This window comes from Salmo salar, chromosome ssa12, assembly GCF_905237065.1.
Source record: "Salmo salar chromosome ssa12, Ssal_v3.1, whole genome shotgun sequence".
In the NCBI taxonomy this organism is placed as follows: Eukaryota; Metazoa; Chordata; class Actinopteri; order Salmoniformes; family Salmonidae; genus Salmo; species Salmo salar.
Genome location: NC_059453.1, coordinates 80052643 through 80072010, shown reverse-complemented (window position 1 = coordinate 80072010; position 19368 = coordinate 80052643). Strand labels below are relative to the sequence as shown.

Below are 19368 nucleotides of genomic sequence, written 5' to 3'. Positions count from 1 at the left end.
ACACCCCCGAAGTGCCTTTTTGCTATTATAAACTGGTTACCAACGTATTAGAGCAGTAAAAATAAATGTTTTGTCATACCCGTAGTATACGGTCTGATATACCACGGCTGTCAGCCAATCAGCATTCAGGGCTCGAACCAGCTAGTTTATACTGTTGCATGCCTCACAGCTGGCCCGTGGTAGAATGGGGGCTGTTTTACTCAGCTCAGCAGCATAAACATCACAACGCCTCCTCTTCCCAGAACCAGAGTGGTTAGTCATGGCTGATGCGATGCGGAGGAGTAACTTCCTCCTGTTACCATGCAGGTTCTTGACCATGTTAGTGTGCAACACTCACTCAGCCATGAGACACTCCTCCCAAAGTGCAATGCAATGGAAATGAACTTTATCACATCGACATACACAAGCTATTAGTTAATGTAGCCTTAGTTACTGTAGCCTATGCATTTTTTTTTTCATGCATTTTACGTATGGCTGGCCCCGTGGGATGAAGTAGGATAAATGGGCAAGTAAAATACAAATGTATGTAAGACATTGAGAACCAGCTTTAAGACCCTATTCTATTCTCCCTCTGAAGGGTATTGTATTCTTCTCTCCAATTACAGAACTAAAGTGACAGACTAAAGTCATGACAATCCACCAGACTGATAATGAATGAGTCATTATTGCCACACATGCATTTGTTTGTTTACAGATTAAGTAACTGCCATGCATTTATGTTCCAGCATGTGTGTTTGACAATTTGTTTTTGTGTGTCCCCTCGTGTGCAGGCCTAGAAAGGGACAAGTTTGACAACAAGACGGTGACATTTGAAGAGCACATCAAGGTGGAGCACAACATGTGGCACTACCTGTTTTTCATAGTGCTGGTGAAGGTGAAGGACTCCACAGAGTACACAGGACCAGAGAGCTACGTCGCTGAGATGATCAGGGTACGACTAGACTACTACGCGTATTATGACCTAAATATCTTATAACTTGTAAAGTACCAGCCAAAACAGCTTATTATGAAGGAAATTCTTGATAATACACATCAAGATAGGCAGGTATGTGGTCATAAATAGATCTCTGACAGGGAGTTGGCAGTTCTGCATGACTTCATCAGAAGCGTATTATGCTCACATATCTGAGCTTTGATCAAATGTGTCTCCTCAGAATGCAGGTCAGCTCATATACTAGATAGAGAGATTTTGGCATGCAGTAAAATATCTCTGTTCCATGGTGAGAATAAATCTAAAAACATGTTCAGAATCAGAAAACCACATAAGTGCCAATACATTGTAGACTTTTGAAAGGTCCTCCTCCACTGCTTTGCTGCAGATGGCCCAGTCCACCATCTACTAATCTAAATTAACTCAACCTAGGGTTATGTGGGTCCTGAGTCGAGGAGAGTTGATTGCTATGGCTGGCCAGGTTTTTCACCATTAATTGGCAGCTGGCCCAAAGCAGCGGCATTGTGTTGTGTAATCCCTGCCTTCGTGACCATTGAATCCCTCCAAAGTATTATCACATCTGTAAGCTTTGTGAATAGAGAATTAAGATCCAGACAATGTTCTGTTGGCATGGAGAATTAAGATCCAGACAATGTTCCGTTGGCATGAAATGTGTTAATCCCCGAAAGCAGCCATCCCAGCAAACCAAAATTGGTTCTGGGTAAGTTCCTAGAATATTCGTTCGGTTGTGGTAAATGTTCTCATAACACAAAACTGTCCAGTTGTGCTGATAATTATAGAATGTTTGTATAAAACTTTCACCTGATGTTGCAAGAAAGGTTCCGAGAACCCATTTCACCTGTTCTTTAAAGGTTCACAGAATGTTTCATTAGGTTGTGGGAACAGTCTGGAGGGAACATTGTGGGGACATCACAAAACGTATGTTCCAAAACAATAAAACTATACAGTTGTGTGGAAAATTCAACCATGTTTATTTTAGGGGGCAAAAACATTCACCTGATGTTACAAGAATGTTCCCAGAACACATTTCTTCTGTTCTTCAAAGGCTCCCAGAACATTTCTTAAGGTTGTGGGAACATTGTGGGTATATGACAAGAGAGAGTTTCCTAAAATGCTAAAACTGTCCAGTTGTATTGTATTTGTATTTATTATGGATCCCCATTAGTTGCTGCCAAAGCAGCAGCTACTCTTCCTGGGGTCCAACAAAATTAAGGCAGTTTATACATTACAATACATTCACAGATTTCACAACACACTGTGTCCCATCAGGCCCAAACTCCACCACTACCACATATGTACACTACTAAATCCTTGTGTATGTATAGTGTGTATGTTATCGTGTGTGTGTGTATGCATGTGTCTGTGCCAATGTGTATGTTGCTTCACAGTCCCCGGTGTTCCATAAGGTGATTTTTTTCTGTTTTTTATAATCTAAATTTACTGCTTTTGTGGAATAGAGTTCCATGTAGTATTGTGTGCCTCCCATAGTCTGTTCTGAACTTGGGGACTGTGAAGAGACCTCTTGTGTCATGTCTTGTGGGGTATGCATGGGTGTCCAAGCTGTGTGCCAGTAGTTTAGACAGACAGCTCGGTGCATTCAACATGTCAAAACCTCTCATAAATAAAAGTAGTGATGAAGTCAATCTCTCCTCCACTTTGAGCTAGGAGAGATTGACATGCATGTTATTAATATTAGCTCTCTGTGTACATCCAAGGGCCAGCCGTGCTGCCCTGTTCTGAGCCAATTGCAATTTTCCAAAGTCCTTTTTTGTGGCACCTGACCACACAACTGAACAGTAGTCCAGGTGCAACAAAACTAGGGCCTGTATGACCTGCTTTGCTGATAGTGTTGTTAAGAAGGCAGAGCATCACTTTATTATAGACAGACTTCTCCCCAACTTAGCTACTACTGCATCAATATATTTTGACCATGACAGTTTTACAATCTAGTGTTACTCCAAGCAGTTTAGTCATCTCAACTTGCTCAATTTCAACATTATTTATTACAGGATTTAGTTGAGGTTTAGGGTTTAGTGAGTGTTTTGTTCCAAATACAATGCTTTTAGCCCTAAATATTTCTAAAACTAACTTATTCGTTGCCACCCACTCTGAAACTAACTGCAACTCTTTGTTGAGTGTTGTAGTCATTTCAGTCACTGTATTAGCTGATGTGTATAGTGTTGAGTCATCCACATACACAGAAACTCTGTCTTTTCTCAACAGCCAGTGTAATCCCGTGGCGCGATATTCAAATACCTTAGAAATGCTATTACTTCAATTTCTCAAACATATGACTATTTTACACCATTTTAAAAACAAGACTCTCGTTAATCTAACCACACTGTCCGATTTCAAAAAGGCTTTACAACGAAAGCAAAACATTAGATTATGTCAGCAGAGTACCCAGCCAGAAATAATCAGACACCCATTTTTCAAGCTAGCATATAATGTCACATAAACCCAAACCACAGCTAAATGCAGCACTAACCTTTGATGATCTTCATCAGATGACACCCCTAGGACATTATGTTATACAATACATGCATGTTTTGTTCAATCAAGTTCATATTTATATCAAAAACCAGCTTTTTACATTAGCATGTGACTAGCATGTGACTAGCATTCCCACCGAACACTGCCGGTGAATTTACTAAATTACTCACGATAAACGTTCACAAAAAACATAACAATTATTTTAAGAATTATAGATACAGAACTCCTCTATGCACTTGCTATGTCCGATTTTAAAATAGCTTTTTGGTGAAACCACATTTTGCAATATTCTCAGTAGATAGCTCGGCATCACAGGGCTAGCTATTTAGACACCCAGCAAGTTTAGCACTCACCAAAGTCAGATTTACTATAAGAAAAATGTTATTACCTTTGCTGTTCTTCATCAGAATGCACTCCCAGGACTTCTACTTCAATAACAAATGTTGGTTTGGTCCCAAATAATCCATTGTTATATCCAAATAGCGGCGTTTTGTTCGTGCTTTCAAGACACTATCCGAATGGAATAGAAGGGTGACGAGCACGGCGCATTTCGTGACAAAAAAATTCTAAATATTCCATTACCGTACTTCGAAGCATGTCAACCGCTGTTTAAAATCAATTTTTATGCCATTTTTCTCGTAAAAAAGCTATAATTATGCGACCGGGAGTGGTGGTTTTCGTTAAAAGATAGGGAAAATAAAAACATCTCGTGCCCTCGTGCACGAGCCCCAGTCTAATGGTCCTCTGACAGGCCACTATCCAAACGCGCTAATGTGTTTCAGCCTGGGGCTGCCTCGAAATCATTCAGCTTTTTCCCGGGTTCTGAGAGCCTATGGGAGCCGTAGGAAGTGTCACGTTACAGCAAAGATCCTCAGTCTTCAATAAAAAGAGCCAAGATGAACAACAACTTGTCAGACTGGCCACTTCCTGTAAGGATTCTTCTCAGGTTTTTGCCTGCCATATGAGTTCTGTTATACTCACAGACACCATTCAAACAGTTTTAGAAACTTTAGGGTGTTTTCTATCCAAAGCCAATAATTATATGCATATTCTAGTTACTGGGCAGGAGTAGTAACCAGATTAAATCGGGTACGTTTTTTATCCGGCCGTGTAAATACTGCCCCCTATCCCCAACAGGTTAGACAAGTAAGTCTTTATACACATTATAGCAGGGGGTGTAAAGCCATAAAACATACGTTTTTCCAGCAGCAGACTATGATCAATAATGTCAAAAGCTGCACTGGAGTCTAACAAGATGTCCCCCACAATCATTTTATCATCAATTTCTCTCAGCCAATCATCAGTCATTTGTGTAAATGCTGTGCTTGTTGAGTGTCCTTTTCTATAAGCATGCTTAAATTCTGTTGTCAATTTGTTTACTGTAAAATAGCATTGTATCTGGTCAAACACAATTTTTTCCCAGAAGTTTACTAAGGGTTGGTAACAGGCTGATTGGTCGGCTATTTGAGCCAGTAAAGGGGGCTTTACTATTCTTGGGTAGCGGAATGACTTTAGCTTCCCTCCAGGCCTGAGGGCACATGCTCTCTAGTAGGCTTAAATTGAAGATGTGGCAAATAGGAGTGGCAATATCGTCTGCTATTATCCTCAGTAATTTTCCATCTAGATTGTCAGACCCCGATGGCTTGTCATTGTTGATAGAAAACAACAAATATTTCACCTCTTCCGCACTGACTTTACGGAATTCAAAAGTACAATTCTTGTCTTTCATAATTTGGTCCAATATACTTGGATGTGTAGTGTCAGCGTTTGTTGCTGGCATGTTATCCCTAAGTTTGCTTATCTTGCCAATGAAAAAGTCATTAAAGTAGTTTGCAATATCAGTGGGCTTTGTGATGAATGAGCCATCTGGTTCAATGAATGAAGGAGCCGAGTTGGCTTCTTTTCCCAAAATGTTATTTAAAGTGCCCCTAAGCATTTTACTATCAATCTTTATATAATTTATCTTTGTTTCATAGTGTAGTTTATTTTTATTTTTATTTAGTTTAGTCACATGATTTCTTAATTTGCATTACGTTTGCTAAATCAGTTGGGCTGCCAGATTTATTTGCCATACCTTTTGCCTCATTCCTCTCAACCATACAATTTTTCAATTCCTCATCATTCCAAAGGGATTCAACAGTCTTTACAGTCATTTTCATAATGGTTGCATGCTTATTAGTAACTGGAATAAGTAGTTTCATAAATGCGTTAAGTGCAGCGTCTGGTTGCTCCTCTATTTATTTAACTTTTATTTAATTAGGCAAGTCAGTTAGGAACATATACTTATTTACAATGACAGCCTAGGAACAGAAGGACAGATTCTTGTCAGCTCGGGATTCGATCTAACAACCTTTCGGTTACTGGCCCAACACTCTAACCACTAGACTACCTGCCGCCCCTTACACACCACAGACCAGCAGATATTCTTTACATCATCAACATATGAATCACTACAAAACTTCTTGTATGACCTCTTATACACTATATTAGGCCCAGCCTTTGGACCTTTGGTTTTCCTAGATATGACTATTATATTGTGATGAAAACATCCTATGGATTTGGATACTGCTTTAAAGCAAATATCTGCAGTGTTAGTAAAAATACATGTTGATGATTTAATTTCCTGTGCTGTTTGTAACTACCCTGGTAGGTTGACTGACAACCTGAACCAGGTTGCAGGCACAGGTTACAGTTTGAATTTTTTTCCTGAGTGGGCAGCTTGATGATAGCCAGTCAATATTTAAATCACCCAGAAAATATACTTCTTTGTTGATATCACATACATTATCAAACATTTCACCCATATTACCTAGATACTGACTGTTAGCACTTGGTGGTCTATAGCAGCTTCCCACAAGAATGGGCTTTTGGTGAGGCAGATGAACCTGTAGCCATATTACTTCAACAGTGTTTAACATTAGATTGCCTCTAAGCTTTACAGGAATGTGGTTCTGAATATAGATCGCAGCACCGCCTCCGTTGGCATTTCTGTATTTTCGGTAGGTGTTATACTCATGTATTGCTACCACTTTCTCAACAAAGGTTTTATTAAGAGAGAATCAGAGACAGTTTGAATATGAATGTCATCTGTTACAAGCAAGTTATTGACTTCATCGACCTTGTTTCTTAGGCTACAAATGTTAATATGGGCTATTTTTTGCACTTTTCTGGGTTGCTTGATTGTTTTTAATGCTTTACTGGGAAGCTTATCAGAGGTAGACTTACTATTTACATTGGAGCTGAAAGTGCAGGGTGAGGTGCATAAAGTGCTCTTCCTACAATTGCACACCGCCTGTGCTAACAGTGTAACTCTGGTTTATAAGCTCATGATTACTGCTTACAATAGCTGGAGGATAAACAGATGTATTCGGTGCAATTAGGGGTACATAAGTTAAATTATTTTTATTTATTTTTGGATGCAATGTTCAGAAGTAGCTACAGCATAATACAATCATCCAAACCGGAAAATGTAGGCTATATTAGTCCTAGCGATAACTGAGGAAATATTGATGTAACACAAGCGGTCATATTATGCTAGCTGTCGGCTGACATAAATTATAATATGAATTAGCTAATAGCAATTACTATTTACAATTCATCACATCACGGGCGAGCTCAGCAGTGATCGAAATAATTGAGTAAAACTTTTTAAATATCTAAAGTACTGTAATCCGACAATGGGTAGTTTGTCAGCGCCGCCATGTTTGTTTTTTCGCGCCAACCAAAGATAAGAACAGGAGACAACATGAGTTTGGTCTGTTTGCAGTATGCATTCTGAAAGGGGTGTGTCATCTACCATCATTCAATTCCCTTCATTCACTTCCGGAAGTTTACTCGAAAGATGAGTGAGCAATCCCTTCACCTCATTTTGTTATAACATCATTGGTCTGACAGACACTTACCTAACACCCAGAACGCATTGAATGTGGAGCCCTCTGCATTGTTCCAAAATTTGAGAGGCAGACAGCCAATGCGGTATGGAGCTTGATTTGACCTCTGCATGCCTCCACAGGCTCTGCGACCTCCTTACAAAGCCTCCGTCCACATTTCCCGATGAAGCATAAATTGGCTTTAATCCACCTAGACTCTGCCACAAAACATTACAAAACCTGGCCAGATAACTTGAAATGATCAGTCTCAAATCAAAGTCAAGTCCCGAGTCAGACTCTAGACAAAGTCATCTGACTTGAGTCCACGACTCTGTTACCTGGAAACCTAATGAGAACTTTTGTGAAATGTTCTGTGGTGGTTGTTACAGATGTTGTGCACAACATTTAACCTCCCTGGGCAAGGTGGGACGTTTGCGTCCCACCTAGTCAACAGCCAGTGGAATCGCGTGCCACGAAATACAAATACCTCATAAATGCTATAACTTCAATTTCTCAAACATATGACTATTTTACACCATTTTAAAGACAAGACTCTCGTTAATGTAACCACATTGTCCGATTTCAAAAAGGCTTTACAGCGAAAGCAAAACATTAGATTGTGTCAGGAGAGTACCCTGCCAAAAATAATCACACAGCCATTTTCAAAGCAAGCATATATGTCACAAAATCCAAAACAGCTAAATGCAGCACTAACCTTTGATGATCTTCATCAGATGACACTCCTAGGACATTATGTTATATCATACATGCATGTTTTGTTCAATAAAGTTAATATTTATATCAAAAACCAGCTTTTTACATTAGCATGTTTTGTTCAGAACTAGCATACCCACCGCAAACTTCCGGTGAATTTACTAAATTACTCACGATTAACGTTCACAAAATACATAACAATTATTTTAAGAATTATAGATACAGAACTCCTTTATGCAATCATGGTGTCAGATTTTAAAATAGCTTTTCGGCGAAAGCGCATTTTGCAATATTCTGAGTAGATAGCCCGGCCATCACGGCTAGCTAATTTGACACCCACCAAGTTTGGCCCTCACCAAACTCAGATTTACTATAAGAAAAATTTGATTACCTTTGCTGTTCTTCGTCAGAATGCACTCCCAGGACTTCTACTTCAACAACAAATGTTGTTTTGGTTCCAAATAATCCATAGTTATATTGAAATACCTCAGTTTTGTTCGTGCGTTCAGGTCAGTATCCGAAGGGTGACGCGCGAGCGCATTTCGTGACAAAAAAATTCAAAATATTCCATTACCGTACTTCGAAGCATGTCAAACGCTGTTTAAAATAAATTTTTATGCTATTTTTCTCGTAAAATAGCGATAATATTCCAACCGGGCGACGTTGTATTCATTCAAAGGCTGAAAGAAAAAAATTGAGAATTCACATGAACGCGCATCTCCAGTGTCACTGTTCTCAGCCTGACCACTCACAAAATCTCCTGCTGTTTTTCGCCCAGAGACTGGAGAGACATCATTCCACTTTCTGGCGCCTTCTGAGAGCCAATGGAAGCCTTAGAAAATATCACGTTACAGCAGAGATGCCACAGAAGGAGAACAAATTGTCAGACAGGGCACTTCCTGTATGGAATCTTCTCAGGTTTTGGCCTGCCATATGAGTTCTGTTATACTCACAGACACCATTCAAACAGTTTTAGAAACTTTAGAGTGTTTTCTATCCAAATCTACTAATTATATGCATATTCTCGTTTCTGGGCAAGAGTAGTAACCAGTTTAAATCGGGTATGTTTTTTATCCGGCCATGCAAATACTGCCCCCTAGCCCCAACAGGTTAAGTGAATGTTATGAGAACATTCAAAGGATATTTAATTTAAAACATTATTTGAATGTTTTTGGGATGTTATCATCCTAATGTTAGATTTAACCCTAACTAGAATTGAATGGGATGTTAATGTTCTGGGAATGTTCCTGGTTTGCTGGGATGGCTTGTTTTAGTCATTCCCCCCTCACAGAAACACACACACATACACAAACTCTGTTTACCCTGTTTCACCCTACTTCAACCTGGTGCATCTCGCCTGCTGAGTACTGTGGGAAACCCCTTCCTCCCACCATGTATGCTGTGTCTTCTGTGCCAAGCAGACCTGTATACCACTGAATACCTAATTACCTACTCCTCCAATGGCATGGAGGCATCTCAAACACATAAATTGTCCTTTAAACTGAAGGAAAAAAATGTCAACACGAGTTTTTAGAATGATGTAAAATACACTGTTGTTGCTTGATGAGTTTTGTTCAAGTGTGCTTCTTAAATGTCATGGAGAAATATCACTGTCAAAGGAAAGCCCCTTCTTCAACAGTGATAACGGTTGTGCTAGTGTTAGTCTGTGACACAGTTTCTGAACAGGCACTAGTTGGCCCAGTTCCTAACCTCTGTCTCTCAGTTTGAGGCACGCAAGTCTTGTGAGGACTCACGTAATTTGGGATTAACTGACCCCCCTCTTGGCTTTAGGCCCTACTGAGCCAAACGGAGCTTGCCGGCAAGACGTGGTTGGTGGCCCACAGGAATATTTAAGGTGACATGGTGTGTTAGACCCCACTGACCCGTCAACTGACCAAGTCAATCAAAACTGGACCCATGCAACAAGTTTAATCATCTGGGGCCTCCTGCTCTGGACTGGGAGCTAAATTAGTTGTCTGCAGCACAACTCATTGCAGAGCTCAGGCATGGTCTTCTGCTGCATAAACTGAGGATCGAGAACTCACACCTAAGCTGTTAGTTCTTCAGCATCAAGTAGTTGATGCATATCTACATTGATGTTCTGGGCTATCAATGGATCAAAACTCTTTTATCAATAACTAAATTATAAGCTTAGAATCTGAGAATTGGAAGAATCAGTCACAACTGAACTTTTTATCCCTGAATTTACATGGTAGGGAAGAAATGTTCCATGTGACTGACCACCTAGATTTGGTCTTATGCTGCAAAATTTGAAATTATATTTTTTACATTGGATAAAAATAGAGACTCAGAGCTACAAAATGGTTCTGCAGTTGAGGAACAATGGGAAAGTAATTCTTCTTTGAAAGTTGATAAACTTGTAACCCCAATTTTGAGAAAATGTCCCTTGAATGTTTTGTTACACCTACTGGAGAGGTCCTCTTTGTCTACACCCATTTAGCATTGTTCGAACCCTAAGCCCCACCCATCTCTTTAAGGAGTCACATGTGAGGCCATGTGGTTAACCTCTCTAGGGTATGTGTGAAGTAGAAATCCCAGGACTTCTACTTCAATAACAAATGTTGGTTTGGTTCAAAATAATCCATAGTTATGTTCAAATATCCTCTGTTTTGTTCGTGCGTTCAAGACACTATCCAAATGGTAAAGAAGGGTGATGCGCACGACGCATTTCGTGACAAAAAAATTCTAAATATTCCATTACCGTACTTCGAAGCATGTCAACCGCTGTTTAAAATCTATTTTTATGCCATTTTTCTCGTACAAAAGCGATAATATTCCGACCGGGAATCTGTGTTTACGTTCAAAGACGAAAGAAAATAAAAACATGGGGTCGACTCGTGCACGCGCCTCAGCCCATTGTCCTCTGATAGAGCACTTGCCAAAAGCGCTAATGTTTTTCAGCCAGTGGCTGGAATTACATCATTCAGCTTTTTCCCGCCTTCTGAGAGCCTATGGGAGCCGTAGGAAGTGTCACGTTACAGCAGAGATCCTCAGTTTTCAATAAAGAGAGTGTAGAAGCCCAAGAAATGGTCAGAGAGGGCACTTCCTGTAAGGAATCTTCTCAGGTTTTTGCCTGCCATATGAGTTCTGTTATACTCACAGACACCATTCAAACTGTTTTAGAAACTTTAGGGTGTTTTCTATCCAAAGCCAATAATATGGCATAATATGCATATTCTAGTTTCAGGGCAGTAGTAATAACCAGATTAAATCGGGTACGTTTTTTTATCCTGCCGTGCAAATACTGCCCCCTACCCTAGAGAGGTTAACAGCGTGAGTAAGGTAGTGTAGTAAACAACCAAAGATTTCAAGAGTAAAACTGGTGAAAGTAGTAGCCAACAATAATTTATTTATTTATTTATTTATTTCACCTTTATTTAACCAGGTAGGCAAGTTGAGAACAAGTTCTCATTTACAATTGCGACCTGGCCAAGATAAAGCAAAGCAGTTCGACAACATACAAAAACACAGAGTTACACATGGAGTAAAACAACATACAATCAATGATGCAGTAGAAGAAAAAAAATAAGACTATATACAATGTGAGCAAATGATGTGAGATAAGGGAGGTAAAGGCAAAAAAATGCCATGGTGGCAAAGTAAATAAAGTATAGCAAGAAAAACACTGGAATGGTAGATTTGTAGTTTGAAGAAAGTTCAAAGTTAAAATATAAATAATATGGTGCAAAGGAGCAAAATAAATAAAATAAATAAATACAGTAGGGGAAGAGGTAGTAGTTTGGGCTAAATTATAGATGGGCTATGTACAGGTGCAGTGATCTGTGAGCTGCTCTGACAGCTGGTGCTTAAAGCTAGTGAGGGAGATAAGTGTTTCCAGTTTCAGAGATTTTTGTAGTTCATTCCAGTCATTGGCAGCAGAGAACTGGAAGGAGAGACGACCAAAGGAGGAGTTGGCTTTAGGGGTGACCAGAGAGATATACCTGCTGGAGCGCGTGCTGCTATGGTGACCAGTGAGCGGAGATAAGGGGGGACTTTACCTAGCAGGGTCTTGTAGATGACCTGGAGCCAATGTATTTGGCGACGATTATGAAGCGAAGGCCAGCCAACGAGAGCGTACAGGTCGCAGTGATGGGTAGTATATGGGGCTTTGGTGACAAAACGGATGGCACTGTGATAGACTGCATCCAGCTTGTTGAGTAGGGTATTGGAGGCTATTTTGTAAATGACATCGCGAAGTCGAGGATTGGTAGGATGGTCAGTTTTACGAGGGTATGTTTGGCAGCATGAGTGAAGGATGCTTTGTTGCGAAATATGAAGCCAATTCGAGATTTCACTTTGGATTGGAGATGATTGATGTGAGTCTGGAAGGAGAGTTTACAGTCTAACCAGACACCTAGGTATTTGTAGTTGTCCACAAATTCTAAGTTAGAACCGTCCAGAGAAGTGATGCTGGACAGGCGGGCAGGTGCAGGCAGCAATCGGTTGAAGAGCATGCATTTAGTTTTACTTGTGTTTAGGAGCAGTTGGAGACCACGGAAGGAGAGTTGAATGGCATTGAAGCTTGTCTGGAGGGTTGTTAACACAGTGTCCAAAGAAGGGCCAGAAGTGTACAGAATGGTGTCGTCTGCGTAGAGGTGGATCAGAGATTCACCAGCAGCAAGAGCGACATCATTTATAAGAGCGTCTGCTAAATGACTAAAATGTAAAATGTAAAAAATGTAAATTTATGTATACAGAGAAAAGAGTTGGCCCAAGACTTGAACCCTGTGGTACCCCCATAGAGACTGCCAGAGGTCCAGACAGTAGGCCCTCCGATTTGACACACTGAACTCTGTCAGAGAAGTAGTTGGTGAACCAGGTGACGCAATCGTTTGAGAAACCAAGGCTACTGAGTCTGCCGATGAGGATGTGGTGATTAACAGAGTCAAAAGCTTTGGCCAGGTCAATGAATACGGCAGCACAGTATTGTTTCTTATCGATGGCGGTTACGATGTCGTTTAGGACCTTGAGCGTGGCTGAGGTGCACCCATGACCAGCTCTGAAACCAGATTGCATAGCGGAGAGGGTGCGGTGGGATTCGAAATGGTCGGTAATCTGTTTGTTGACTTGGCTTTCGAAGACCTTAGAAAGGCAGGTTAGGATGGATATAGGTCTGTAGCAATTTGGGTCAAGAGTGTCACCTCCTTTGAAGAGGGGGATGACAGCAGCTGCTTTCCAATCTATGGGAATCTCAGACGACACGAAAGAGAGGTTGAACAGGCTAGTAATAGGGGTTGCAATAATTTCGGCAGATAATTTTAGAAAGAAAGGGTCCAGATTGTCAAGCCCAGCTGATTTGTAGGGGTCCAGATTTTGCAGCTCTTTCAGAACATCAGCTGAATGGATTTGGGAGAAGGAGAAATGGGGGAGGCTTGGGCGAGTAGCTGTGGGGGGTGCAGTGCTGTTGGATGCAGTAGGGGTAGTTAGGTGGAAAGCATGGCCAGTCGTAGAAAAATGCTTATTGAAATTCTCAATTATAGTGGGCTTATCGGTGGTGACAGAGTTTCCTATCCTCAGTGCAGTGGGCAGTTGGGAGGAGGTGTTCTTATTCTCCATGGACTTTACAATGTCCCAGAACTTTTTAGAGTTGGAGTTGCACGAAGCAAATTTCTGTTTGAAAAAGCTAGCCTTGGCGTTTCTAACTGCCTGTGTGTATTGGTTTCTAACTTCCCTAAAAAGTTGCATATCGCGGGGGCAGTTCGATGCTAATGCAGAACGCCACAGGATATTTTTGTGTTGGTTAAGGGCAGTCAGGTCTGGGGAGAACCAAGGGCTATATCTGTTCCTGGTTCTAAATTTCTTGAAAGGGGCATGCTTATTTAAGATGGAGAGGAAGGAATTTAAAAAAAAATAACCAGGCATCCTCTACTGACGGGATGAGGTCAATATCCTTCCAGGATACCAGGGCCAGGTCGATTAGAAAGGCTTGCTCGTTGAAATGTTTCAGGGAGCGTTTGAAGGTGATGAGTGGAGGTCGTTTGACCGCTGACCCATTACGGGTGCAGGCAATGAGGCAGTGATCGCTGAGATCTTGGTTGAAAACAGCAGAGGTGTATTTAGAGGGCACGTTGGTTAGGATGATATCTATGAGGGTGCCAGTGTTTGCGGCTTTGGGGTTGTACCTGGTGGGTTCATTAACCTCTATGGGACCGGCGGGACGAATTCGTCCCACCTACGTAACAGCCACTGCCAGCCTGTGGCGCGATTTTCAAAATCTTCAAAATCCTATTACTTCAATTTCTCAAACATATGACTATTTTACAGCCATTTAAAGATAAGACTCTCGTTAATCTAACCACACTGTCCGATTTCAAAAAGGCTTTACAACGAAAGCAAAACATTAGATTATGTCAGCAGAGTACCAAGCCAGAAATAATCAGACACCCATTTTTCAAGCCAGCATATAATGTCACCAAAACCCAGAAGACAGCTAAATGCAGCACTCACCTTTGATGATCTTCGTCAGATGACAACCCTAGGACATTATGTTATACAATACATGCATGTTTTGTTCAATCAAGTTCATATTTATATCAAAAACCAGCTTTTACATTAGCATGTGACGTTCAGAACTAGCATACCCCCCGCAAACTTACGGGGAATTCGCTAACATTTTACTAAATTACTCACGATAAACGTTCACAAAAAGCATAACAATTATTTTAAGAATTATAGATACAGACCTCCTCTATGCACTCGATATGTCCGATTTTAAAATAGCTTTTTGGTGAAAGCACATTTTGCAATATTCTAAGTACATAACCCAGGCATCACGGGCTCACTATTTAGACACCCGGCAAGTTTAGCACTCACCATAATCATATTTACTATTATAAAAATGTCATTACCTTTTGTTGTCTTCGTCAGAATGCACACCCAGGACGTCTACTTCAATAACAAATGTTGGTTTGGTCCAAAATAATCCATCGTTATATCCGAATAGCGGCGTTTTGTTCGTGCGTTCCAGACACTATCCGAAATAGTAAAGAAGTGTCGCGCGCTTGGCGCAATTCCTGACAATAAAATTCAAAGTATTCAATTGCCGTACGTCGAAGCATGTCAACCGCTGTTTAAAATCAATTTTTACGTCATTTTTCTCGTAGAAAAGCGATAAAATTCCGACAGGGAATCTCCTTTTCGGCAAACAGAGGAAAAAATCCCAAAGGCGGGGCGGTCGGGGTCACGCGCATAAGCTAGTGTCTCTTGATGGGCCACTTGAGAAAGGCGATAATGTGTTTCAGCCTGGGGCTGGAATGACGACATTCTCTTTTTTCCCGGGCTCTGAGAGCCTATGGACGACGTGGGAAGTGTCACGTTAGAGCAGAGATCCTTAGTAAATGATAGAGATGGCAAAGAAGTTCCAGAAATGGTCAGACAGGCCACTTCCTGTAAAGGAATCTCTCAGGTTTTGACCTGCCATTTGAGTTCTGTTATACTCACAGACACCATTCAAACAGTTTTAGAAAATTTAGGGTGTTTTCTATCCATATGTAATAAGTATATGCATATTCTAGTTACTGAGTAGGAGTGGTAACCAGATTAAATCGGGTATGTTTTTTATCCAGCCGTGTCAATGCTGCCCCCTAGCCCTAACAGGTTAATAATTTGTGTGAGATTGAGGGCATCAAGCTTGGATTGTAGGATGGCTGGGGTGTTAAGCATATCCCAGTTTAGGTCACCTAACTTTACAAACTCTGACGATTGATCGGGGGGGAAATCAATTCACATATGGTGTCCAGGGCACAGCTGGGAGCTGAGGGCGGTCTATAACAAGCAGAAACAGTGAGAGACTTATTTCTGGAGAGATGGATTTTTAAAAGTTGTAGCTCGAGCTGTTTGGGCATAGACCTGGGTAGTAGGACAGAACTCTGCAGGCTCTCTCTACAGTAGATTGCAACTCCGTCCCCTTTAGCAGTTCTAACTTGATGGAAAATGTTGTAATTGGGGATGGAAATTTCAGAATTTTTGGTGGCCTTCCTAAGCCAGGATTCAGACATGGCTAGGACATCAGGGTTGGCGGACGTTGCTAAAGCAGTGAATAAAGCAAACTTATGGAGGATGCTTCTGACGTTATCATGCATGAACCCAAGGCTTTTCCGGTTATAGAAGTCAACAAATGAGAGTGCCTGGGGACACACAGGGCCTGGGTTAACCTCTACATCACCAGAGGAAAGGGGAGGAGTAGGATAAGGGTAAAGGCTACGGCTAAAGGCTAAATGAACTGGTCGTCTAGTGCGTTCGGAACAGAGTGTAAAAGGAGCAGACTTCTGGTTGTGGTAGGATAGAGTCAGGGCATAATGCACAGACAAGGGCATGGTAGGGTGCGAGTACAGTGGAGGTAAACCTAGGCAGTGAGGGACGACGAGAGAGGCTGCCTCTTTGGAAGCGCCAGTTAAGCTAGGTGTGGTCTCCGCATGTGTGGGAGGTGGGGCAAGGGAGCTAACCGAGGCATATAGAGCGGGACTGGGGGCTCCGCAGTAAAACAAAACAATGAGTGCTACCCTAAACAACAGTATACAAGGCATATTGACATTAGAGGGAGGTATAAAGCAATCACAGGTGTTGATTGGGAGGGCTAAGAAAACAACGGGTAAACAGCTAAGACAACAACAATGGGTAAATGGAGATGAATGGGCAGAGAGGGTCAGTTAGCTACACACATGACGCTTGCGTCCCACCTACTCAACAGCCAGTTGAATCCTGTGGCGCGTTATTCAAATCCTTAGATATGCTATTACTTAAATTTTTCAAAAATATGACTATTTTACACCATTTTAAAGATAAGACTCTCGTTAATCTAACCACACTGTCCGATTTCAAAAAGGCTTTACAACGAAAGCAAAACATTAGATTATGTCAGCAGACTACCCAGCCAGAAATAATCAGACACCCATTTTTCAAGCTAGCATATAATGTCACATAAACCCAAACCACAGCTAAATGTAGCACTAACCTTTGATGATCTTCATCAGATGACAACCCTAGGACATTATGTTATACAATACATGCATGTTTTGTTCAATCAAGTTCATATTTATATCAAAAACCAGCTTTTTACATTAGCATGTGACTAGCATGTGACTAGCATTCCCACCGAACACTGCCGGTGAATTTACTAAATTACTCACGATAAACGTTCACAAAAAGCATAACAATTATTTTAAGAATTATAGATACAGAACTCCTCTATGCACTCGATATGTCCGATTTTAAAATAGCTTTTCGGTGAAAGCACATTTTGCAATATTCTCAGTAGATAGCCCGGCATCACAGGGCTAGCTATTTAGACACCCAGCAGGTTTAGCACTCATCAAAGTCAGATTTACTATAAGAAAAATGTTCTTACCTTTGTTGTCTTCGTCAGAATGCACTCCCAGGACTTCTACTTCAATAACAAATGTTGGTTTGGTCCAAAATAATCCATCGTTATATCCAAACAGCGGCGTTTTGTTCGTGCGTTCTAGACACTATCCTAAAGGCTAAATAAGGGTGACGAGCATGGCGCAATTCGTGACAAAATAATTCTAAATATTCCATTACCGTACTTCGAAGCATGTCAACCGCTGTTTAAAATCAATTTTTATGCAATTTTTCTCATAAAAAAGCGATAATATTCTGACCGGGAATCTGCATTTAGATAAACAGACAAAGGAAAAGAAACCATTCGGTCGAAGCAGGCACGCGCCTAAGCCCATAGTACTCTGAGTGGCCACTTGCCAAAAGCGATAAAGTGTTTCAGCCAGAGCCTGCCTCGATATCGTTCAACGTTTTCCCGGGCTCTGAGACCCTATGGAAGACGTAGGAAGTGTCACGTTATTGCACAGATCCTGAGTCTTCAATAAAAAGAGCCAAGATGAAACACTACTTCTCAGACAGGCCACTTCCTGCTTGAAATCTTCTCAGGTTTTGGCCTGCCATAGGAGTTCTGTTATACTCACAGACACCATTCAAACAGTTTTAGAAACTTTAGGGTGTTTTCTATCCAAAGCCAATAATTATATGCATATTGTAGTTACTGGGCAGGTGTAGTAACCAGATTAAATCGGGTACGTTTTTTATCCAGCAGTGCAAATACTGCCCCCTATCCCCAACTTAACTGCCTTGTTCAGGGGCAGAACGACAGATTTTTACCTTTGTCAGCTCGGCGATTTGATCTAGCAACCTTTCGGTTACTGGCCCAACGCTCCAACTACTAGGCTACCTTCCGCCCAAAGTTAGTGCAGGGCTCTCTAACCCTGTTCCCACTCCAGTTGTAACTAACCTGATTCATCTTATCAACCAGCTAATTATTAGAATCAGATGCGCTAGATTAGGGTTGGAGCGAAAACCTACAGGATGGTAGCTCTCCAGGAACAGGGTTGGAGAGCCCTGTGTTATCGTGTAATAGGTTTAATACTGTATAATAGGCTAATTCTATTGATCCATTTTCCCTTCTTACTCTGCTGGTTACCCTAACAAACATAACAGTGTCGGATTCTGCTTGTTGTAGTGAAGATGCCTCAGATGCACAGAGGGGATTGAAGAGATCAGGGGGTGTAAAATAAGTCAGACAACTCTGACAATGACTGGGACTGACGTCAATGGCAGAAGGCTTTAGCTGAAATGTCGGATTGAAGGTGTAAATTGATGATGGTTGACTCCGGTCCACCAGAATCTGTTTCCCTCATTATTATTGCGGCCCACGCTCACTGCTCCAAGATGCATCCGCATCGTGATTTGATCTCTAAATCGCATTGATAAGTAAATGCATTAGAGTCATTTCAGAAGAAGGGAGAGTGAGGAGTTTTTTTGTTGTGTTTTGCACACTGTTACTATTTGTTTGTTAGGTCTAGTTTGAAATGTGAACTGTGTCTTTAATTTGCATAGAAGAATAGTAGATGTAGTGGCTTGCCTGTGACGTTTCTGTTGCTGTCAAAACCACACAGCTTCCTGTTTCTCTGTCATGGCCCTTGTGGTTTTAATAATGAAAAATGCACTTCTTTCATTTCCATTTAACCATTTTGAAGATTAACTCATGTCAGCGTTGACCGCACGCGGTCTGAGACTTACTGGAAGTGTTTTCACTTGTAAACACCCAGCCCCCCAAACACACTGGTTTGGGGGGCTGGGCAGTTAAACTGACTCTTGACACAGAAGGCAAAGGGCAGAATTAAGCAATCTTGCTGTACGTTATGTCTCTGCTCCCCTCTCGTCCAAGATTAGCCTGGCACTTTTGATTGAAATTGATTACAGACAAACAAGGGTCTAATTCTACATTCAGCAGTATACAAGCATAGGAAACTAGTATACTGTGTCTATTGGGGGTGCGTCTCTAGTATA

The 19368-nt window shown here is 41.2% G+C and overlaps 1 protein-coding gene across 1 annotated transcript in view; it reads left to right on the top strand.

Moving 5' to 3' along the window:
- Nucleotides 1–19368, top strand: part of LOC106565749 (inositol 1,4,5-trisphosphate receptor type 1) — a 165990-nt gene that overhangs the window by 131919 nt on the left and 14703 nt on the right. The window contains 1 exon segment of the mRNA XM_045691827.1: nucleotides 771–931. Coding sequence (XP_045547783.1) covers nucleotides 771–931 — 161 coding nt within the window.